The sequence below is a fragment of the Cupressus sempervirens genome, chromosome 6, assembly GCF_028749045.1.
Source record: "Cupressus sempervirens isolate cs-2001-9-10 chromosome 6, ASM2874904v1, whole genome shotgun sequence".
Classification (NCBI taxonomy): Eukaryota; Viridiplantae; Streptophyta; class Pinopsida; order Cupressales; family Cupressaceae; genus Cupressus; species Cupressus sempervirens.
The window spans coordinates 231214548-231240859 of NC_143123.1; the positions used below are offsets into that span (position 1 = coordinate 231214548).

Here is a 26312-nt window from a genome sequence, read left to right on the forward strand (position 1 = left end):
TACAAAATACTGTCAATATATGTGAACTGTTAGACAAAATGCCTTGAAAATGGTTTTCTCCAAATTAGAACTAAGAGCTTAAACTCTGAACATCCTCTTGATATTGCCTGCGACAAATCATTTTGTATAAGATCATAATTTCCCTCGCTCGATAGAGATAAGCAACTTATAATCAAGACCACAAATGAGATGTGTCGAGCTGAAGACCTCATTCGGATAACACAAGATGTGAGGAGTGATGCTTTATATAGATGGCCCGATCACCGTGATATGAAATACACTTCTCGTTTTCTTCTTCCTTGGCCACGACATTTGGGTCTATAGAGAATATTGTAGCAACATCACTTGACAGAAAAAATATTGCTTGATTGAATTGTGTTTAACTTTCCCCATTCAGGTTTTTCGGGCAAAGAAGACAGCGATGATGTGATTAACAAGCACAGAGATTTGGTCAAAACCCGATGTATTGACTCCATCTTCCGCCTTGTGCCCCTGTTGGATGCCATGAAATGAACTTCCGGGTGTGGAAGTTCTATACCCAAGCCCGAGCGTGAAGGAGTTACTTTAACGGAAAATGCCCTCCCATGTTCATTTTCCGCAAGGAGAAGCTATTTTCTAATTCTCTGCCAAAGAGAAGGCCGTAGTCAAAACTTCATTTTCTACCTTGTGCCCTCGTTGGATGTCATGGCATGAGCCTGCCGATTCAGAGGTAATGTCACCAGGTCCACTTGTTCATGCTTCATTTTTGCGCAATGGGTCACTGTGTCCTTAGGAAGTGTAGCATCGCGCTTGATCCTTTCATGAAACAATTAACATGACAGCTCGATATAAATGAGGATTCCAATAATGAGATGAGGGAGACATTTCAATTTGGAGTCTACGTTCTATCCTATGCTCATGTTTAAAAAGAGACACCCGCAGCCAGTCAAAACATTTATGCAGAGCAACTTTTAAATAAGCTGGATCCAAAGTAGAAGCTTATTCACCAGCGTGTTTACAGTCATGTGTGTTAGTAGATGGTAACTACACTAAAGATCTGACAGTTTTGGGATGCGATCTTTCTAAAATTGCCATAATTGACAACTCACCGCTGGCTTTTGGACTTCAAGTAGACGATGGCATTCGTGTAGAAAGTTGGTTTGATGACCGTTTAGACAGTGCTTTAGTTTTGTTGCTTCCATTCTTGGAGACATTGGTAGGTGTAGATGATGTTTGTCCCGTCATTACAAAGAAGTTCAATCTTCACCAAAAAGTTTAAGGTATCAACATGGGAATAAAGGAATGTATGAGGCACAGGTAAATTGTTTGACAGAATGCTTTTCTTGAAGATAACAAAAATATCTTGTGACCATCACGATGAAGGATTCCACAAGAAGTTTATTCCCCATATCTCTCTCTGAATTACACTTGGAATACACTTATCGATATATGGCACGTGTTAATCTATTTTCCTTCATATAATTGCAAATTATCTATAGGGAGAAAAGAGATCCGAAAAGGGAAAAGGGAAGAATATCATTATCAAATGAAGATGAACCTTTCAGTTGTCCTCCGTGTTTTAAAAGAATCAGTTATATTAGTAACTGAAAGGTCACCGCATGGACAAAGAAGATGTTAAATATGGAATTCAATGATATTGAAAACTTCTTCTTTTTTTTTGCAAAAATAGGTATTGCTGGAGTAGAGGGGAGGGTATTTAATTTCTGTATTTTCATTTATGCATTGGAGATTGATATTCAGTTTTTGTAATAGATTTGGTTGTAGATTGCAAGCAAATATAATCAAAGTGTTTTGTTTGTTGTGTTTAAAACAAAAAAGGTTTTGTTATGAATCAAAGTATTCAAGTCAGTTTTGAGCACTTTCTTGCATTCTTAGTCAAATGGTGAATGGCTGATAGATCAGAGTACTATCATTCATTCCTACTGTAAAGATTAGGATGTTCAATCTTCATTTTCATTTCATGTCATTGCATTTGCATAACTAGCAACATCATCGCATCATCAATGCCAGGGAGTCATAGGTATTGTGAATTCTTGGGGTTGGCTAGGTTTAGAACTGAAATTTCTACTTGAGATAGTTTTGTCTAGGGCTGGCTTGGTTTTCCTCTTTCTTTCTTAGGTTAAGAACGTACCCAGTTAGTTTAGGAATAAAACAAAATTTATTGAATATCATTGATAAGGGAGTTTTACCTTTTAATTCAGACGAAATCTATCAATCTAATGATAGGTTATCCAACTGTTGATATCAAGTTGTTTCTCACAGATTCGAGCATTTAAGAGTTAAATTGAAAAGAACAATCTGTTTACCAACATAATTAACCATTGATATAGAACTCTTATTTCTTCTATTTTTCGTTTGTTTTCCAAATCTTCTAAATTCTACAAATGAATGCAGAATATTGTAAAATTCTAAAGTTTCATGAGCCAAGGTTCATAATAAGTAGGAATTTTTTAAGTGTAATATGTCTTGTGTCTTGATATATAATCTCATTGTTGAGTTTAGTCATATGGTGGTCTCTAATTTGAAGTGTAAAATTTATTTAAGTTGACATACTTTGGAGAGACATTTCCATCGTGTATCCAATTATCTTTCCCTTCAATTAGGAGTAGTGTAGATATTTTAATAAAATGAAACGAGAGTTCTATGTCTTCAAATGGATTATTAAGAATGGTTATGTGATGTACATATAATATTGGTGATCTTTTTTTTCCTAGGTGATAACATTCTTCTAAGATATTCAAGACATGTTTGAATGTTATAGTGAGGAATTCTCTCTATTTGACTTGTTTGCCTTCATTTTGGTACTGGTTGATCTTATAGATGTTATTTCGATTTGATCCCTTAAAATCAAAAGTGAAATCCCATTATTTTCATGTTGAGTTATGATAGGAGTAATACAATTTTAATCTCAGTGGTGTTTGATGTTGAATGGATTAATTGTTCAACTGATGGAATAAAAGTCCCATTCATATGAATTTGAGAATTATCCACACTGAGAAAAGAGATAGTGAACCCAGTTTCCTTTGTAGTGGTTTGTGCATTTGCAAGACTCAAAACAACCTATTGATAAATGGATAGATAAGGCCATCTGCCACTCTCTCAAAGAAGCATTGTTCACTTTAGCTTGTCTCTTTTCAATCCTTTTATTACAACCACCAAATGGAAATGAAGGGAAACAAACTAACCTTGCAACTATCACTTTGAAACCTCATAAGAGAGGTTGATAGTGAATTTGTGTAGTGCTATAAGCAGCATTGCTCTCTATAGTTTGGTCTTTTTCAATCTTCTTTATAACAGCTTTGAAATCAATTGAGATGAAATGAAGGCAACCAAGCTAACTTTGTAAGTATCTATTAGAAAGCACATAAGAAAGGTTGATAATGGAATTGTCTAATAATACAAACAGCCTTGGGCCTTGGAAATACAAATGTCCACTTATTAAATGAAAATCCTTCCTATAATAGGTGAAGAAAGGAAAAAGCAATTTAATAACTTTGATATGATGAAGGTTGAGATCATCATTAATGTCGAGGTTAAGAAGATTATCTTCCCTATAGATGAAAAAATCGATTGAGTACTTGCAAAACTCAATAACTTTGATATGATGAAGGTTGAGATCATGATTGATGTCGTTAAGAAGAATATCTTCACTATAGATGAAAAAGCATTAATTAAGTACTTGCAAAACTTACATGCTAAAAATGATATCACATTACTCGCCCTCCAAAAATCATGTTGTAATTTCATGATAAAATCACAAAAATACATGCTTTTTAAAAGTAAAACTTATCCAAAACTTGCCCAGATGTGATCAAAATTCGACCTGATAGAAAATATATTATTGTTAGGTTTTTCATTCATTTTAAACAGCAGCAAACATGACTAGAGCATGGCAGCATGCAACTGTAATAGAGGTTTTTTATTTCACATTCTCATAATTTCAATTTCTCCAAAATATTGAGCATCTAACAAATTCTAGGAGCATATTCACTTTCATTAGCATTTCTTGAACCATTTTAAAAAACTTGGAGAACAAAAAAGTGCCGAACACTTAGTTTTGCTATACAGTGAAAAAAATGTGGATGAAGATTTGTTGCTCCTAAATCCCTATGTAGGATATTGCCCCTCAACCCCATTCAAGTCTATGATATGTACTATACTATAATTTGATTTATCTATGATGGAAATCAATAATATTTTCTGCAAATTTAGTAATATGAGTCATAACTGGTCCCCATAATTGGCGATCCACACCCCAACCTATGCCTACCCATAACCCCCCATTACAAATAATTTAAAAAAAATTATGCATATAAATTTTAAAATGTTTGCCAAGGTTTTTCTCGAGTCTTGAGATTTTAAACATTCCAGACCTACTGAATAAGAGTCCATGTTCTGCAACTATGCTTTTCCCTTGCTTGTTCACTTGTTAAAACTTATGAAAACCATGAAATACACTCACGAGAAAGATGAAGGGAGAGAGGATATCCACTCTAGGTGCAAATTCAAGAAAGCATAGAACTCTATACAAGCGATCTATTTGAATCTTCAAGTATAGCTGCAGATAAAATGAAAACATATAATCAGAAAGTATATGAAGCAACAACAGAAAAACCAAACACAGGAGTTAAACTTCAGACCAAAAAAGACAATGGAAATATGATCATTGCTATTAAAAAAAGTTTATGCTTTGCACAAACTAAGTGAGAGATTACTGTAGTAGAATTTTTTATTTCCAAGAGGAATTTATCGATGGAATTAACATGTAATTTTCAAGAGGAGGCCATGACACGTCATAGGTATCCCTTCTATATAGGATCCTCAATAAATATACAGTATTGGGATCTTCAGCAAGTCTGTCTTTCAAAACGTTTGACAACTAGTACTTGTGCCACACATGTCCTCAAACTTGAAGTTGACAAAGCTTATCCCCAATAATTGGAATAGTTAACACTATACATGGAAAAAAAATTACACTATTTTCAAGAAAATTTGAATATCTAATATACAACGACCTACTACGCGCATGCCCAAAATAAGCTTATTCAAAAATGCTCTAATTTCCTATGTATGCCTCTATTGGCTGTGTAGTGATCTCTCCTTCTGTACAAACTGGACTCTCTAGGCCATCACAGATGGCCATTTCTTTGTATGAGATATGGTACGCTGGTCAGATCCCATGAGATTCAAATCTTCATCAGGCCATTTCAGCAGTGTCCTCTGTCTTTTCTCTGCGCACACCAGATATTCTTGAATTGGTGGTAGTCCATCTGTTGATTGCTCACCTATTTGACCTCTGATAAGCTGCAAATCAAACCAAGTCAGTTGACTGATAGGATTTTTCAGATATGCGAATACAATCCTCCTGTAATTAAATCCTAACACCATTTCCTTCCATGGTGAGCATCAGATACCTTTGATGCCCATTGCCTCTCTGCTTGTTGACATACATCTCTCAAGTCGCGACCTGACATACTGTCAAGAATCCATGACAGAGTAATCCAGACATGATAATTAGATACTTACTAATAACTAAACCCACATAACCAATAAAACATATACAGCAGAATTTAAATCAATTAAAAGCTTTTAAACAATTCACTCAACTAAATATTGTCTTTATCTTGTAAGCTTTCCATGTACTAAATACATATTATCATAACCTTGAAGGATCAATAAGGTACTGTAAGAAGGAAAGTCACATTAAATGCTTAGGTGCAGTCTCATCTTTTGAATCAACCATGCAGTCATTTTCTGTTGTCTATCTATATCAGCTTGAAAGATGTCTCTGTTTTGAGAGATGCTCAATGTTGAGAGGTCTTGGAAATTCAAAATGATTCCAGATAAAATACCATTACGATATTGGCAGCTTGTGGTTCTACTTGAATTTTAAAGCTTTTACACATTGCACGAAGTTGGGCTTTGAATTTTTTTAGATATCCATGTTCATTATATTCAACATCAACAGAAAAGATATCAGATCCTGCTCATTTTCCTGTTCATCTTCATCTGAAATAAATAATTTATAGTTGTACAATCAAGTAATGAATTTGAAAACTCCTTACCAAACAAGATATAGCGATGGATACATCTGAGTCTCTATGTTATACTTTCCAACCATTTAAAATATAAAACTTTACAATGAACTTATATGAAGCAAAAACTATGCTTACAACCACGTAAATAGACTCCACATAACAGGATAAATTTGTGACATCCCACTTAACAAGAAGGAAGTAAATATTCATGTAGAATGCAAGAAAAAATATATATGCATAGGGATGGACCATGATATGTAGAAACATGGGGATACATGAAATCAGAGGATATGTACCTAAGATACAAGTGCATGAGATTGATTGGTGAATTCCATTACTTAATACATAAATAATAATAATAATAATGAAAATGCTACTCTACCCTAATGTAGCAAGACCAAAAGGACTATGTTGGCATTTAACTATGAATTCTAACTATATTATGTGAAGACTAATAGAAACTACATCCTGATGTAAAAATTTTTTTTGTCTATAATAGTATGGTGTAGAAGGATAAACAAGCTTGTGGATGGTCCTAATGTTGCACAATAACACCTCACACATAACTCCTACACTACCTTGTCAGTGGGAAAAGATGTTTGAGGATCTATATAATGGTAAAACTATATGATATGATAGATGCAACTTTATTTAAAATAATTTCAAATTTTCTAGTCGATATCCATATAATCAATGTAGTTGATCTTTTATTTATTCAATCTTTTAGAAAGTCTACTACAACAAATACTTGGCATAAATAATCCAATAACCTAGCTAGTTTCAAAATGGATTATAAGACTTGACCCAAAAAAAAATTCATCCATTCTAAGACATGATTCAGGACATAAAGCTAGACCTAATAAAGTCACAATACAAAAACTTTGATGATCTTTACATTTGAATATATTAAATATCAATTTATTTCTGGATTCAATTGTGTGTTTTTAGTATCAACATTTCGGATCACACTTCGTGATCCATCATCAGGAAGAAAGAATGCAAGAATAGTAATAGAAAGAAGTAGACCAAGCCTGCCCCAAGAGATATAAAAAAGAGAGAAGAAACATGGAAATCTAAGTAGAAAAGAAAAGGAATAAAATGAGACAATCATTTACCTCGCAACTACTTATCCAACATATAACAACTAGAGAAAATGAATGACACTTGTAACAAGACTTCCATAGATTAGGGAAAAAAGAAATGACCTTGTCACACAATCAAAAAACTACCAAGATAAAGAAGAAATAGCCTAGCAAATACCAAATGAACTGTATGCTTAATCAAGATAATTCATGCCTAAGTGATGGTGAAACACTCATCTACCACTAAGGATACTCAAATAATAAGTGGTCACCCAACAACAAACCATCTGCCAAGGAAAATTAATGGTCCCCAAATTTGTCAAAACTATTCACTATTACACTATTAGTGCACATAAGAACCACACTCTAAACTGAAACATGCAGTGCCACCAACGAGAAGATCTGCCACTTGTAGATCTCTTTTTTGACATTTCAAAATTGTCACCACCAAATATGGGAAATTCCTACTATCACAAGGTTGCCTCTATTTCAATGTTTCTTGTTATTCTATCTTATTCAACTTACTTTCTGCTCCCAAGCCTCTAATTCACCAACCACACGCTCGCCCATGCAACTTCATTCCCTGCCAGTTGCTGGGGAGTTCCGTAACTGCTTGATCAACCCTATCCTCTCCCTTATCCCATTCCTATAGCACTTGATACAAGTTTCAATACAACCTTATGCAAAGCTTATAGAATTGCTACAACATTATTGAGTTGCTGAGTGTGTTCTTCTCAATATCTAGAAGTGATAACAACTCTTGGGTGAAGCCCAACTTTTAATGATATTGTGGATGACATGGCAGTAGTCTTAATGCTTGTAACATCTCTTGTTGGTGACTATGTAGCCCATGAAGAATTAGCAAGCTACTACAAGTGACTTGTAGCCTTGCTATGGGTGTCAAATAATTGCTAATTAAATCTTTTTTCTTTGGTACAAGTTAACTGAAACCTCCTATAGATGTTTTGCAGCTTGAACCCACTTGTTCACCAAAAGTCAAATTAGTTATAGATGACATCATTATATACCTATCTATTTTCCAAGTTGTTTAGCACTTTTTGTCAACAAATCATCTTAACTGAAATGTATTTTGTCAAGACTATAAAAAGAAGTTAAAAAAGGTGGATTAGCTCAATATTTTCTTTCCGTAGGGTATAGTCAACTATGAAGGCCTCAAACATATGTATGGCATCCTATACTTGAATTTTGTGATGTTTGAGACAATCTTCAACCTAAAATTGTTCTTTGGCAAAAAGCAGTTCTCTCTAAAAATAAAAGTTTTGATTTGAAGCCACTTGACTAAATGATGAATTCCCTAATGCAGATTTCATGCTTCGAGGATGGTCCCTATACATGATTCTACCCTAATTAGCTAGAAAAGATTTGACTTGACCTTAATCCAACATATTTCTCCCTAGCAACTATCTCCATATTCTTTCTTTCTCTAGGCCTATGTGTGGCAGCAGTGGCACCCCCCAGGGGAACCTAGACTAATCACCTTGTCAAGGTTGTGCAAGCCTACCAAGCTTTTGCTAAATGGCTAAATTGTCAAAGGGTTTGGATTAAGGGTGACACAAAAAACATCACAATGTGCCTCAAAGGTCTAAGAAAAACCTTATGGACCATCATCAATTAAAATTATTATGTCCTTTGACAGTTGCTATATATCACATGCCTTTTAGGAGGTTAATACCATAGGTGTCTGGCTTGCCAATGTTAGTGTCAAGGTTGAGTCACTGCTCACATGGCTTGGTGAAATGGCTTTTTATAATGATGCGAAGGCCATTGTAGGCTATGATCAAATTCACGAAAAGGTGGGAAATTTTCTATTGATTCCAATGAAAGCACAAATTGATAGATTAATTATGGCAATTAGTGGCAGCTATCTGATCGACTGGCTGGCTCTTAATGATGACAAAGCTTCCCACATTTTATGTGTGCTGCAAGCCTTAATTTGGTTTATAAACATTACTTTTTGGGGCACAATTTTCTCATATTTCCTGTGGAGAGTTAGTTTCTGGATATTTTTGTAGAGAATCAACAAGGGTAAGATATAGGGTGATAGGAAGAGGATGGAGCCACTTGCTTATGACAAGGGAAGGCAAAACCAAAGGTAGACTTCAAGGTAGAAATCTCGCTGTCACTAAACTATTTAAGAAAGAATTGCGTGATGGCAAAATTGTCATCTATGTAAGGAAGCTGAAAGTGGACAATGGGGTTATCACTTAGATCACAGGCCTTCCTCTCGAAGGGAAGAACTTTTATAGAGGAAGGAAGCTTACTAAATCGACTATTAGAGGATTCTGCAAAGAGGAAAGAAGAAACTAATCAAAATTAACAAAACCTACTACGCGTTGTAGGCTATGGTGTGGAGGCATATTCTTGTGGCTATAATGCAATACTTCATTCTTGACAGTAGGTTTTCAAGAGTGTATGGTTACCATTTTGTTCTTTTGAATTATTTTAGGCATGATGAGAAGGTGTTATTTCCATTTGATCTCCTTTGTTTTATGAATGCAAGCATAAAGGATTTTAGGGCTAACCCAGGGGGGAAATCCTACACTTGATGAGGGTCTTATACTTTATAATTATGAATACTACAATGTTTCTTCTATTGATCATGTTCTCAACAACATAGACTCAAAGGAAAAGATGCTTGAAGGGGAGGGAGATGAAGAGGAGGGTTGGGATACAAACATTGATGAGGATCCTGATTCCTCTACTCTAGTGAATAAACCCAAGAATGCAGCTAAGGACAAAGGCAAATTCCCTACTTCATCGTCCTCAACAACTTCTAAGAAGAAAGGAAAGCCCCATCCTAAGTAGAAAACTGTGGAAGAGGAGGATTTGCTCGAAGATGCGGACGTTAATGGGGACAGTTGGGACATCAATGTTGATGTTACCTTATATTTCCTCCACCTGTGTAGAAATCCAGGTGAAGTGATAGCTCTCATGTTCATATTCTAGATTAAGCCATGCGTAAATCTCATGCCCCTTCTCCTATTTTGACTACTAAGATTGCTGGCGAATCCTATCCTGGAGATGGAAAATATATAAAATGTTTCTTTTGAGGAGAATGTCCCTATCTTCCATGTTGGTTTTGAGAAGCTTGAAGCCAATGTCAAGGATACCCGGTAAGATATTAGTGAGTTGGACCATTACAACAAAGAGCCATTCATTAGTATTCTACAAATGGCTAAAGAGGGAGCGGTAGATTTTTACAGGTTGATCAGTTGGGTGTTTCATGCAGTTAAGGAAATCAACATTAAGCAAAGGGCCTTTCTAGCAAGCTCAAAGCTCTTGAGGCCTCTGGTGTGGGTAAGAATAGTAGCTTACTTGAAGATTTTAAGGACCTTACTCTAGCCATAAAGGATGTGGAAGCCCTAAGGGGTGACTGTGACAAGAAATTTTGGAAATTTGATAATGCGTCATCTAGTATGAAGGGTACCTTGAAGAAAATTGAAGAGGAAAGCTATAAGATTCTTAAAGCTTCTATGGAACACTTCATAATCTTAGTTAGGAAGCTGGAGAAGAAGAATTGAGATAAGGTAATGGTGCAAATTACAAGCGATAAGGATGTTGGCTTTGAGGAGGTTGTTGGACCTAGGAAAAGGACTCGTGTGACTATGAAGAAGAAAGCACTAAAGACAAGCAACGAAATTGAAGCTTCGAAAAACATTGTCGCTAACATGGACCAGTTGGAGATGGAAGCAACCAAGCTCCTTAAAAAATCTTAATTCTGCTTCCTATTGTTCTTTTCTATGCACATGTGTTGCGTTTATGCTGGTCTCTGGTGTTATATTGGCATTGTCTCTCTCTATGTCATCATCCCATTTTGGTGTTTCTTGCTTTCTCGTTCTTTAATGCCCATCTTTATGTAATGATGATGTAAAGGGTTTTGGTTCCCTTCAAAACCTACTTTTACCTTAATCGAAAACTTCACATATTCCCCATAGTCATGATTTAGAACTTGCCATACTCTTCATAATAAACGAACTACATACATCATGAGTAGACCAAGCTAGACCAATACTTAAAGACTTGACTATTTTGATAGTTATGATAACGTAGTTGACAATGACCTAGCATTTGGCAACAAAAATGATTGATCTTAAATTTATAAGGGGTGGCTTATTTAGGTACCAAAAATATATTCATCTATTTGTTTGGAACTATTGATAAATTTTCATGTAAGTAGAGAACATAATATCTGAGAGGAAGGGAATCAATTGTTCAATTTGCAAACAACTTATTATGAAGATGGATCATGGACCATAATATACTCTATGATTCTAAACTATGGAAAGAATCTAAATTACAAGAATAATGCCCAAATATACTTTATGAGTGCAATTAATCTCATCTTCTTAGAAATGAAAATTTTCCACATATAAAAAGTTAGAAACAATACAAATAGTCAACCTCAAACTATTAGTGATTCAACGAGCTCAATGAAAAAAGTTGCCAGCCATTTTGGTAAACCAGCATAGAGAAAGTCACAGATTATTACTTACCCTTCTGTGGCTACAGAGAGAGTGGACAATTCTTGAGAAGTCAAATGGCGTGCATATTTAGCTGCAATTTCTTCACGAGTTTTCTGATCTGGGAGGCTGAACACAATTGAAGAATCAAAGCGGCTGAAAAATAAAATGATAACAAATTAATATATAAATATTAGCACACATGATTCGATAGAACTAAGGAACAAAAATCCACTCAAAATGCAAACAATAGAAAGCTACAAAATAACAAAACAACTTATACACTATAATAGTTCAAAACATACAAGAAAATTATATAATTTCATATGCTGCATAAAGTTATTATTTTGGGTGACATAATCAAGGGAAAGTGTAGGTCAGCATAGTTAATAGGAGACCAATCCAAGGGTTTGTAGAGATTCACTAGGGCTTATCAGCTGTTTCAGTTAGTTTGAGACAATGCCCTATTTTTTAGGAGGGGTTTGTAAATTTCAGGGATTGACAAGAGTTGACTAGGATGCATCATGGGAACTAGTTTCTGATTTTGGAGATTTTGGTTTTACATCCTATTTTCTAGGGATTGGGAAGGGATTGTCAATTTGTCTATGATTTAAAGACATCACCACGATGGCACGTATATCATTAGTTTTTAGGTAGGGATGGCTAGGTGATGAGGTTTGAATTAAAATAAAATATTGATGTCTTGACTTTAATACTTTGATATAAGCTAAAACAATTATTGTATAAACCATAGTTCAAAATATCATTACTTGCACTTATTGCCTAGGGCAAAAAAAGATATAGGGAAATATTGGAGATAAGTCGGAAACATGGGAAATTATTGGTAACTTAAAAAAAAAATTCAATCTGAAACCTTCTTTCTCCTCTTTGCACTTTCTCTCCTCTCGAAATCTGTTTTTCCAATCAAAAAATGTGCTTTGCCCTTTTCTGGGCCATCACTACCTATAACTAGTCTGCAGACAATAAGTGTGGCTAGTTCCGTGGTAAATAAGCAAAATATCATTGATATTTACCTATTTTCTCGGCCATAAATTCTAACTTAAACTACGATAAGTTTTCTATGATAAATTCATGTAGTTTATCGGGACATAAAAAATATCATGATACATATACTTATCGCTGATATATATGCAATATTTTGAACTGTGCTATAAACACTTCAATGCATGCCTTCCTTATGTTGTTGAGAAGATTGTTAAAATTAAAATCTGAAGTATACTTTTAATCACCTATCGGATAATAAAAATCTTGGATGGACAACTCAAGAAACAACCATGGGGAAGGCAAGAGCCCATAACGCATTGGTAAATTGTGAGCCTCTCATCGAGGAGGTCCTGGGTTTGAGTCTACTTGATATTAAAACATAATAATAATTAATCTTAACAATAATAATAATGAATAATAAATAATCTAGGCTTCAGCTGATTACCTATCAAAAAAACCATAGGGAAATTGAGAATGCAGCCAATTCCATGTCCAAATTGGACCAACTCCTTTTTATAATGAAAAAAACCCAAGCTAGGCTCATGAATTAGCAAGGTTGAGCATGAAGAGCACATGATTATACTAAGGGGGAGGGGAGGTGAATCAGTATAGTAATAACTTTTGCCAATTAAAACTTTAATCAAAACAATTGTCTTAGTAACTAAAATAAACAATTATGCACATGAACACAATGACACAAATATTTACACCAAAAACCAATGCAGGAGAAAACCATGGCAAAATGATTGCTTTATATATCAACTTGTTCGTTTACACTGTTTTGTAAGCATTAACCTACTAGAGGCTGCAATCTCTATGTTTTAGGAGCACCAGCTGACTGGAAGCACCAACCCCACGCTTCCAGGCATCGACCTACTGGAAGCACCAAACCACACTGTTGTCTTCATGAGCACCAACCCACTTTACAAAAACTGTTTTTCCACCTAGTCAATGTTGCTTTCTCAACTAATGATGGATGATTTAAGCCAATCTGTATGATTTATACACTTCTCCCTTCCTAAAATCAACCTTTATTGAAGATATGTTTTCTTTAGTCTTACCATATGATATATATGAGATTTACAATCTGATTATATATTTCCTCTTTACTTCTTTTATCCTTCACATACATCAATTTAATATACATATACACTCAGATTGAAAATGAAATTATATATATATATATATATTGCTCCCCCTTTTTAATACTCCACTTATTCTTCATTCTATATTTTTTTTACTTCATTTTCAATCTGAGTATATATATATATAAAAGAGTGGCACTCTATCAAAATAAATAGACATGACTTATTCTTCTTTCATATTATTATTATTACTAATCATCATTTTTATTATAATCACAATTAATGGTATTTTCATATAATTTGATAACTCCTTTTTTGAATCTTTGTAATATGTGATTTGATCAATTTAAATCACTGTTTTTATTCATCAGCTGCTGAATATAAAACAAGTCTCTTATTTTGAATCACTCTCTAAAATCTCCATTGCACAAGTTATATTTGCTCCGTTTCAAACAAACTCTCTCTGGCTTCTTTATTATCGTCCTCCTTAGATTAAACTTAATAACTTTGTTAGTTTTGGTATTACGTGATCTGTGACACACTTGCTTTTTCCGTAAATCTTCATTGCTGATAATCATCATATTTAACAATTCTTTTCTTAAGTTGTTTTATTATCGCGATGAATGCACATGGACATATTTTGTGTGTCTATTGTATTGCTGTTTCTGGAGACCAAACACACAAGTTAATCCAATGTTAATATCTTGCCTTCGATCTTAAGGCCCCTCTTGATAATTTTGTGTTTCCATGTGTGAATGACATAGCCACTGCCCCTGTGTAACTGGAAAATAACAATCTTATTGTTTTCTTCCACCATCTATCATTTTATCGGTGCCATATATGTTGCCACTGAAGACTTAATCATTATTATATGCCAAAGAACTCTATTTTAAAAGTAATCCCTATTCATTACATTTCTTGTGTTTTACTTGATACTGCTGTCGTAAATCTGCATCGTTTCATATCATTGATTTTCTATGAATCACAGCTTTATGTACTGCAGATGTATGTATCTCACAGTTCACCATCATTGCTTTGATGATAAACATATTCTCTTCAATCTGCTATTGCTATAAATATGTCAATTGCTCTTTGTCAATGATATGGTCTTCTGGCTGTAGCTTAAGCATCTTTCACATATGCTCTTAATATAATGATTAATTGCCTCTGAGATCATAGTCACTGTAGTATCTCTGCATCTGTGTATCAATGAGCTGTTGACTGAAAACATATTAATTGATTTCCTTTGTCAAGACTTATAAACTGATTGCCATAAATATCTGTTATTTGTTATTCTTATTACTGCATACTTTTCTCATTAAGAAAGTTGCACCGTACTTGTTCCATGTCTATCACATATTGTGTGTTTGGGAATATCTTCAATACAAGAACCACCATCTGGACTGGGGTTCATTATGCCAAGTGGCATCTCATCAAATCTTCCCTATGACCTCATATGGCCTTTTTTATTAATATTTTATCATTGATGTATATTTGTCTCTGCCTTGATCTCTATATTTATTATTTTGTTTCCACAACTTACGTTATCTATTATTGAGTTCATTTTCTCTTTATCAAATTTATATCCATACCTCTTCCGTTTATTGATGATGCTTATAGCTTTGCTCATGCTCATGTACTCCTTTGGCATCAATGACAATACCTCCATTAGAGTGCCAACCAAGAACCAAAGAGGAAGAACATGAATCCAAATCTAGGGAAAATCACCATAGGCCAAATCCAACCTTAAAAATTGAACAAGGGGAATTCTCCAAGGCCCAACACCTGAACACCAAGGAAAAATATTTTGCCACCAAACTCTCTGTAATGTTCCTGACCTCTATGTGGGACTCGACTATCTTCAAGCTAATAGGATTGCACAATATGCACATACCATATGAATGCACATGTAACTGAAACTGTGGGCTGTATGGTATGTGAGGGAGAAGTAAGCCGTATGGCTGCTTAGTGACAGTATGGTGTGGATTGGAAGAGGGTCATATAGTGGGTTGGTGTCTGAGTGAGGAGACTGATGGTCGTACGGTGTCTGTACGGTGGAGCAATTTGATGTATGGTGGAGTGTGGAGAAGACGTACGGCATGGGTAGAGGTTTATGCCAGGAAGGCCGTATGGTCAAGGGACCATGCCACATGAGGGCCGTACGGTCAAGAGACCATGCCATAGGAGGGCCATACGGTCAAGCGACCATGCCACAAGGGGGGACATATGGTTAGTTATAATATGCAATAGAGGAAAAACAAGGATGTCGTACAGTGATGGATTGTTCTGTTTGACTATTTTCCTAGAGTGCGAAAAGATGAAGAGTGTGCGAAAGAAAGAACTCAACAACGCAAACTAAACTTATAGATCCAAATTTATCAAATAGAATCAAATGTAAAGTAGAACACCAGTATCCTTTGATTAGAATTTGCCAAAAGATGATGCTCTGATTTGCTAGATCTGAGCGAAGCATTACAGGCCATGGAATAGGGTGAGGGTTGAATCCCACCAACACTGCATGAGCCAAATAGGAAGATCTTTCACTTTCGAAATGGCGAACAATAGAGAATCCCAACGTGAATTCGTTGTACAAAGAAATAATGCAAATAAAATGCATACCTAAATACTACCTACAAGCCGTACTTAAATAATCATCAGGAAAACTTTCCGAGGGTGTACAAAGATAGCCCATGGGGACACAAACTACGGAAACAAAACAAAAATAGGTCCAAGATATATTAAAGCAATCACTCGATTAACAATAGTTTGATAAATGATTTAGTTTATAACGAGAACATTACAGTCCTATCCCAAAATTTGCTTGTCCTCAAGCAAATGCAGTGTCGGGTGCTAGAGAATGTGTTCAGCTTCCCACGTCATGTTGTCCAATGGCAAGTGTTTCCAACACACCAAATATTCCTTCAGCGTGTGGTTTCGCAAGGTGTTCTCACATACTTTGATGATCTCGGCTGGTTCCAATATGAGCTTTCCTTCTTCATTGAATAGTGGAAGGTCTGTGGCTATTGTGACGTTCTGCCCCACGGCCTTCTTCAAGCATGAAACATGAAAGATGTTATAGATACGGCTTCCCTTTGGAAGTTCTAGCCAATAAGAAACTTCTCCAATGCAACGAACTACGTAATAGGAGCCATAAAATCATGGCTTCAATTTTTCTTTTCCCTTTTCCTTCAATGAGGATTGTCGATATGGCTAGACCCTAAGATAAACCAAGTCCCCTACTTCGAAACTCCTATCCATTCGGTGTCTGTCGACGTACATCTTTTGTTGATTCTGTGCTTGTTGTAAGTTTTCCTTTAGGTATCGTAGGATATCCTGTCCCTCCTGAAGCTAGTCCCTCGCCCTTGGTGAGCAACTGTCTCCCAGCACTGTGTTGATGAAGGAGAGGGGTACGTACCCATATAGAGCTTTGAATGGTATCATCCCAATGGACATGTGATACGTGGTATTGTAATAGTATTCTTCTAGGTGTATCCACTTGACCCATGCCCATTGTTGTGCCGAAACATAGTTTCGAAGGTAACCTTCGAGCCATTTGTTCACAATCTCCGTTTGTCCGTCTGTCTGAGGGTGGTAACTAGTACTTGGTGACAATTTTGTCCCTGCCAATCGAAACAGTTTTGTCCAGAAGATACTGATGAATCACCCATCCTGATCACTGAGAATGTTTTGGGGTAACCATGCAGACAAAAGACTTTTCTAAAAAATTGATCAGCAACTTGTGCAACCTAAAAATCCGAGGGGATGGTAAAGAAATGTGCATACTTTGTCAATCTATCAACCACCACGAAAATACAATCCTTTCCGTTAACCTTGGGAAGCACCGTTATGAAATCCATTGAGATACTTTCCCACTTATGTTTTGGAATCGATAGGGGATGCAGTAACCCAACAGGTAGAGTAGATTTGGATTTGTTCTGCTCGCAGACCGCAAACTCTTTTGCATACTGCAATACGTCTCCTTTAAGTCCTTTCCATGAAAACCTCTCCCAAAGACTTTTGTAAGTTTTGAGGAAACTCGGGTGTCCTATCAAGAGTGATTCATGTACCTCCTTTAGGATTTTTTGCTTCAATTTGGATTCCAACACTAAAATATCCAACTCTTATAGTAAATGATGTCATCCACCACTTTGTACTGATCATCCTTGGTGTTTCCATCCATTAGCTCACACGCAAATGTGTTTTTTGAATATTCTACCAACAAATGTGCTTTCTAGTCGGTTGAAATTTGGGTTAGTAAGCAAACGGCAGGTTTCCTGAACAAAGCATTTGCCACCACATTGTTCTTTTCTTTTACATATTCAATGTCAAAATCAAAGGCCTGAACCTTGCTTACCCATTTCTGTTGCCTCTCGTTCAAATCTTGTTGCTCTAGAAAATATCTTAAACTATTGTGATCCATGCGGATGACAAACTTGGCACCTACTAGATACTGTCAGAACTTGGTTAGTGCATGTACGATGGCCAACATCTCTTTGTTGTAGATGGAATATAAGTGTTCTGTTTGTGTAAGCTTCCTGCTCTCATAAGCTATGGGGTGTCTATCTTGCATCAGTACCGCACCAATGCCTTCTCCAAAACGAATGATCGAGTGAAATCAGGTAATGCAAGTATGGGACAAGTGCTCATTGCCTTTTTCAGCTTATCAAAAGTGAGTTGTGCCTTTTCATTCCACTAGAAAGACCCTTTCCTTGTCAGATCCGTTAAGGGTGTGCTGAGCTAAGAGAAGCCTTTAACGAACCTCCGGTAATAACTGCACAGTTCGAAAAACCCTCGCAGATCTATGAGTGATTTTGGGGGAGGCCAATCAAGGATAGCTTGAATCTTCTCTTGATGAACTTGAACTCCATATTTACTGACGACATGCCCCAGGTACAATATTTCTGTCATATTGAATTCACACTTGGATTGCTTGGTGAACAAAGACTGCTCTTTCATGATCTTTAGGACTTCATCCAAATGCTTCAAGTGCTCCTCCCATGTCTTGCTATAAATTAAGGAGATCATCAAAAAATACCAATAAGTACTTACGCAATTGTTTGTTGAAGATGCGATTCATGCATAATTGGAATGTAGCAAGTGCATTTGTCAATCCGAACGGCATGATCAAGAACTCGTAATGCCCATAGTGACAACAAAAAGCCATCTTTTCCATGTCTTTCTCCCTCGTGCAGATCTGATGGTATCCGGAACGAAGATCTATTTTCGGAAAAGAGAATGCGCCATGCAATTCATCCAGCAACTCATCTATCCTTGGAATGGGATATCTATTCTTTATTGTTTTTTGTTCAACACACAGTAGTCCACACACATGCGCATCATCTCATCCTTTTTGACCAATACCATTGACGACACGAAAGAGCTAGAATTGGGATGGATCCATCCTTTCTCTAACAGTTCCTAAATCGTCTTTTCGATCTCATCTTTGAATTTCTTGGGATGGCAGTACGGTGTGGTTATGACTGGCTTGGCTCTTGCTTTCAATTCGATAGTATGTTCAAACCCTCAATGGGTGGTATGTCGAGGGGAATGTCTATAAAAAATTTATCATGGTCGCTGAAAATTTTTTGGAGATCATCATCTTGGGGAGGTGTCTGTTGCCCTTTTATAGGTTCCGTCGAGACAAAACAATGTGCAGCCCATGCAATGTCATCACACCGAAAAATTGCCTCCATTCGATGTGCAAAAACTTCCTTTGAACCTGCATTTGCCATTTCGTAGAGAACAACCTTCTCTCCATTGATAACGAAAGTGAAGTCCATCCGTTTGAAGCTCTAAGTGTATTCATCAAGTGTCTCAATCCACTGTATGCCTAGGATAACCTCCATATCATCAAGATCCACTATCAAGAAATCTTTGCTCACCGTGTGATTCGCCATTGTGATACTTAGCTGACAAACAAGGTGTGTGCATGGTAGGAGAGTCCCTCTAGCAAACCTTGACCTGAAATCCTGCGTGCGTCTCCATAGGTAGACCTCTTCGTTTCACCAGAGAGGAATTTATCAAGTTTAGCATAGCTCCACTATCAAACATCACCATAACCCTTTGTCCTTGTGTGAACAACACTTGCTAATTCCTAGCCCTTAGATTGTAGGGGCATTCTTTCATAAAATGTCCCATAATTTGGTAGAAGTCGCAGAAGTATTTCTTTGGACATGAACCATTCATGTGCTTGACTGCCTTGCAATTCGTACACCACACCTTGTCCTCCACAGTTTTACTTGGTCCTCCCTTTGATGTCTTAAGTTCCTCATCATAATTTGAGGAACTTTCTTGGTAGATTCTCCATCGCTCCTTCCCTCGAAGGAGTCATCATCTGAGGACTTACTCTTCTTGGAGGTTTAGCATTCACTTTCCAAGTCCATTGCACGGTTATATGCATTCTTGTACAATGTCGAAGGTACAATCTTCATCTTCTTCCGGATGGAGGCCTTTAGTCCTTCAACAAAACATCGCTTCTTCAATTCGTGGCCTGGGGCAAATGTCATCTTTCCAAATAACTCCATCAGTCGTCGATCGTACGCCCTAACAGATTCATTCTTTGCTTGCTTCGTGCTATAGATTTCGGAAAGGATCTCATTATCATCTCTCAATAATTGAACTCTCTTTGAAACTCTTTGTTTACATCTGGCCATGTTGTCATGCAAGTTTTGTCTACATCAGAGTACCAATCAATGGCTCCTTCTCTCAATGTGGCAGGGAGCTGCTTGATCCACCCATCCTCGTTGATGACTCCATTGGCAGTCCATATGGTTTCCTAGGTCCGGCAAAGCTGGACAAGATCCTCGTTTGCCTAGTCTGTGAATTGCACAATTTTTGCTTATTTGTGGCCAGCACCATTGTTTGTTGTACGAGTGGTTTTTGTACCCTTGGTGGGGTTTGTGTTTGGCTGCCCGCATTGCTTATATTGTTTAGGGGCATAATAGGGACGAATCCCAAACTTCTACTACCAAACTGTCTTCCTACGTTTGGCATACCAAAGCCGAACTGAGTGTCCTGGTAAGGATTGAGCAAGGTATCTTGGTTGCCGCATGCTTGTGCCTTCAGCCACACCGGTTCCTTCTTTCCCTGTGTTCCTTGTTTTCTCTGCCTATGGCGTGATAGACGGGTTGAGAAACTGTTCCCGTGTTTTTTCAATCAAATTTAGCTTTTGCCTCACTTCCACTAGTGCCTCCTCCCTACTTCTTACTCTCCTAGGTTCCGGAAAATAATAGTCTTCCCCTTCGGTTATTGCCTCTCCCGTAACACCCACGCAGTAACCTTCGGTTAACCCGTTGATTGGCTGTCCTTTGGCAAGTTGCCTAAACCTTCATCGACATTCTACTTGCTAGGCAAAAATTAAAGCATCATGTGTGACTTCTAAGACATTTCATTGTTGCTTCTTATTCTTATCTTTGTTTAATTGATTTGGCATCAATCTAATCAAACATTATAATCATCTAAAAACAAAACGTAGAACACTTCTTTAATTCATATTTATATACAACAAATCAACTTTGTCATCTCATTATTATGAATTTCCCAGTGTTCTTTATTCCCCTCCCCGAGGCTTAAAGCTCATGGGTTTGTTCTTCATCAAGTGCCATCGCACTCTTCCTCCTCGCAACGGTTACGTTCACATTGTTGTCGACACTGCTCACGCTCTACTTCCTCCCTTTAGTTCTTTTGCGCTATGGTTGCATGCGCCAACAAACAAGGTAGTTAATGCAACAACCTAATTGCTGCAGGGCTAACGTTGAGCACGCCCCACACATGGTTCTCATCGGCTTTGCATGCAACTTCCCTTTGTACAAAAGGTTCGATTTCTATGTGAAGTGAAACAAGGAATTCAATTGTTAGAGCATGCTCCTCTTCAAAGAGTTTTTTAATGCCTTTGGCATTGGTCCTCACATTTGGATTCTCTTCAAATGGTAATCCCATTTATCCACCCATTTTGATATTTCCCAGATTCGATAGGCAATAGCGCCAAATGTTTTCCCTTGTGGGTTAAAAGAGATTAATTGCAGACATAAGTACTCAACAATGGATTTAAAGAGAATATAACAGCATTGTGTTCATCAACTGATTGCTACATACAAGTTTTCTCCATCCAAGTGTGTCTCCTTCAAGAGAGAAATGCATACATATAGTGTCTGAGTGGATGTGAGGTGAACTGTCGCATCCATATAACTTCCTCGGATGGACCAACCGTCTAACTACCCGTTTTCCCAACAACACTCAGCGTAGTATTCAATTTGGGACTACTTATTGACTAATATCTGTTCTATGATAAAGTTAAAACAACTTGATGTGGTACTTGGCATGCAGTGGCTGCAATCAGTTGGTAGGTACACCTTGGATCATCGTAAGATGCAATTGGACTTCTTACAAGATGGGAAGGAGATAGTGTTGGAGGCTTCATCAGATGGTGATCTTAGAGAAAGTTCAGCACACCAGAAGGAGGCTACGTTCACAAGTGCAACTTTATGTCAAGATAAATATATTGCTTCCCACTTGAGTGAGAAATCAGAACATGAAAGTATAAATCAGCAAGAGGCAATTTCTCAGTTTGTTAATAATCCTTTAGTTGAAGTAGACAAGGATGTGATATGAGATAATCCACTCTTTGAGTTGGATGATGGAGCACCTTTTGATGTCAAGGGTAAGATGTGGTATTCAGACTGTAGATTTGAAAGAGCAGAGCAATGAGAGCATGAAGGGTATGAGTTCAATGGCTGCGGGCATTCACTTTTTGCAAAATGAATATGATACATTTCACCTTGATTGCAATGTGAGGAGCACGTATTATTTTTCTTTTGGCCCACAAGTTAATGAGTTAGAAATATTTATGATGAGAAGTAAAAAAAGACTAAATATCTGGTATAAAGAGGATTAAACTTCATTAAGGATTTTCAGTTTGCTTTTTCCGAATGCTTTTTATACTTGTGAAGCTTAGGATAAGTTGAGGTCTCCATGACAAAGGAATGATGGTTCTCCAATTGGCCTCAGAATCTGGGAATCTTAATCAAGAATGAGTTTCATTTTTGAGTTCCATTGTTCCAATTTGTGCGATATAGCTATGTGTAGATTTATTTGGGATCTGGGTATTGGTAAACAGATTTATGATTGCTTGAGGGCGACCAAACTTTAAGGGGGAGGACTGCAATGGCCCTTTCAAGAGACATTTGAAATTAATTAAATGACTAAAATTTAAATAGACAAAATACAATAACACTTAAATGTAATTAACTGCCTTTTGAAAACCCTCAAACGCAAAATTTGTTTTACAAGCATATGTAATGTCCCCAATTTTGTCAGCATCAGAGTTTCAAGGATTAGCCTATTATTGTGATCCTCGTAGGCTAATTATTGTGGATAGAGGGCCTTCTGTGGCAATGGCTTGGCTTGGGAGGGTCTTATCTTCTCCACATCTCAGTAAGCTACAGGGTGGTCTTCATTTGGCATAGATTGAACTTCGTTTGAGCTTAGTTTTGTGTATTTACTATCTGTGGTAAGTTGGTATTGATCGAGATGGACCCTTTCTATTTTTGGAAAGTGCATTTGGTAACATGGAGAAATAATAGGCATGACTCCTATTTCTGACGGCATTTTTAAATGATGAGTATTTTGGGAGTTATTATAGTTTTAGTGGCCAAATTATTATTAATTATTAAATGGCTTACTATAGAGTTATAACTTAACTTTATAATTTCACTTGAGAGTTGAGTTATCATTGGAAAGTGCCATTTATTAATTAGTTAAGCCAAGTCAAATGAGAAAATCTAGTGGAAGCTTCTAATTAATGTTGTGTGGTGAAGCTTGTTGAGTGAAGTTGCATTTTGGCAACAAAAAGGGAATCTGAAGGTTATAAATACAAGCTCATTTCATTGGAAAAGGCATGCTTGGATATTTATTTGCTTTCGTTGCCTTTGTGGGTTTTTTTGAGGTTCTGAATTTGTTGCCGTCGCTGAAGTAAAAGGGTTGTCTGAGAAGTGCTTGGCAATTTGCAGCTATGGTATTGTGGATTGCATATCTGGGAATTATTGCAACTGTTTTCCCTACTGTACTTACTGTGTCTAGGGATTGACCTGAGGTTTTTCTCCATTTCTGAAGTATAGTGGAGATTGGTTTCTTGTGAATAATTTCTGAGATTTTCATGGTGGCTTCTTGTACTGTATTTCCTATAGCTGAGAAGCAAAGTGTTGCTAAGGAATTTGATATTGGGAGTATGAAAATTGAGCATCATTCCTGCTGTATTTTCTGTGATTGGGTGAGTGAATTGACGTGGAGAAGTGCATGCTAGTGGGCCCTATTTGGAGTGCCATTTATATTTGCCAATTGATAGGGTCTACCTCAGCTATTCAGGTTGTTCAAACTGCATTTTATAACAACATTATTTCTGAATCTGAATTGCCATAAAATCTCTGTTCTGAAGCTGTGCATTGGGGCTGAGCCATTTGAAAATACAATTCAGTCAAAGAAACAGGTTCCTTATATGCCATTTGAATTTGTTTGTATTTACTTTCAGGCACTAATTTGCATTAATCAATCTAATTTGCAATTATTAGCTGAGTTGGACAGAGAATTAGAACTGACATTATTAAATATTTGCAAATAAATTCAGAGATTGTTTGTGATCAGAAATTCAGTATCTCTTTGTTTGGTGGTGTAGTAAATAATTTGCAAATCCTATCTTGCAAATTGGTCATCAAAATTATTCAGAAAAATCTCCTAACTTTTTGATATTATCTAAGTGTGGAAATTAGGAATTGCGGAAAGTAACACATAGAGTAATTAATGTTGCTTGCCAAGTGTTTGATAAAATGCCAAATCTCTAATTTACAAAGGAAGTTGATGTTTGTTAAAGCCATAACCAGCAGGGGTTATTACAGTATATGACCATGAAAAAATTAAAAAGCCTTTTCTAGCATTACTAATAAATATATATAATTATTTCTATGCTTTCTTAAATTGAGAATTGGATCAGAAGAGGGTTTGCTTTGCATTTGAACCTGCATGCATGTATAGATGGAAATTAGAATCTAAATGAATGAAGTGAGATGATAAGAGAGGATCAACGTACCTTCAATCACAAGTAATGATAGATTCATTTCCTATCTACAAGAATCCCATTACAGATGCATGTAGATAAAATAGCTCAGGAGAGAGGAAAGTGAGTAGAGATTAAAACTGGACTCTGACATTGCTTTTATATGACAGGAAGAATTGCATGTAGTATATCCATAGTAGGTGTGGCAATTGTATCTCACTTAGGATTTACTGGGACTGAAATAAGCCCATATTCTTTTCCAGTATCGATGCTAGCTGATGGGTGTAAGACCAATAACACTATATTGGCAACATTTGTGAAAAAACTAAATAAGCCATTAAGAAAGAGGAAAAAATGTGCCTGTTGGACTATCTCTAAGTTTCTTTCTGCTTATCTTCTTCGAATGAGCTTCAACTTGATGAAAAACATAAGAACGGATCAAATTTTGGTGCTATTGCATGATACTGCAAGTGAATCAATAAAGAGAGGCAAGAGTAACTGAGAGAAAATCTTCAAAGGCTGGCATCATTCACTAATAAAGGTTGGAATTAAAAGATAATTTTGTCCAGAAAAAACCCAAAAAAGGAGGAAGATTGTTTTTTATTGATATTCCTTTTAACTATTCATTTCATTGATCTCAGTGCCTGACAATGGCATCTGACTGAGTAAGAATACAAAGAAGTGTATTGCTAAAACAAATGTTAGAATCTTTGCACTTTGATAAGTTCTGAAGAAATACCTGATAAGAGCAGGGTCAAGATCCTGCCTTCTATTTGTAGCAGCAATTACGACAACTCTCTTTTCCTGTTCAAACCCATCTATCTGCACCACATGATAACATGTATGTTACCCAAAATTTATGGATCTTTTTTGGTGTTCATATTCTCAAACTCAACTATAGCACTGTAATAAAATGAATCTTAATTTACAGTTGCACATGCTTTACACCGGTTCATGCTTCTGACTTAGTGACTGACATTGCATTGAATGCACACAGTCATCCCTGAAGTCTATCAAAGACAAAATTGACAGCTCCACCCTTCCTCCGGTTCCCCCCAGCCCAATACCACCCCAAGAGGGGGATATTGAATAGGTCGAAACTTGCCATAGAATAGTAGGGCAACTGGATACCCCAGCTACAATATGCACGACAAAGCCCTCTATTTTCAGGGCAGGCTTCCCTTAAATACTTTGCATATCTTTATATCCCAGATTGCTTACAAGGCAAGAGTAAATGATTATGAGTTTTGAAGAAGAAAGATAACTGGGAAACGATTAGCAAAATACCCAAGTTCATGATAAATTAGATTTTGATGCATCCATGATACTTTCACACAAAAAAGAAATCTAACAAAATAATTGAAATATTCTGATACATAAAACAGCTACATATTGCAAAGCTAAACATTTAAGCACTCATCAACTCATCGAGACTTATTCCCAGATAACACAGCATAACTCACATGTAAGAAAGTGTAGTACAATGAATTCCTTCCCACAATGAATTTATAAAGCTTCTCAAAATACTTATAAAAGTAGTCTTTGAATCAAAGCCTACTAGCTCACTCACTGAA

The 26312-nt window shown here is 36.4% G+C and overlaps 1 protein-coding gene across 1 annotated transcript in view; it reads right to left on the bottom strand.

Annotated features, from left to right (window-relative positions):
- Nucleotides 1-4647: 4647 nt before the first annotated feature.
- LOC149552104 (P-loop containing nucleoside triphosphate hydrolases superfamily protein) overlaps nucleotides 4648-26312 on the bottom strand; it is a 228117-nt gene continuing 206452 nt past the window's right edge. The window contains exons 11-14 of the mRNA XM_089787572.1: nucleotides 25478-25560; nucleotides 11635-11757; nucleotides 5415-5475; nucleotides 4648-5304 (exon numbers count right to left, since the gene is read on the bottom strand). Coding sequence (XP_089643698.1) covers nucleotides 5122-5304; nucleotides 5415-5475; nucleotides 11635-11757; nucleotides 25478-25560 — 450 coding nt within the window. The 3' untranslated portion in view covers nucleotides 4648-5121. The remainder of the gene's footprint in view (nucleotides 5305-5414; nucleotides 5476-11634; nucleotides 11758-25477; nucleotides 25561-26312) is intronic.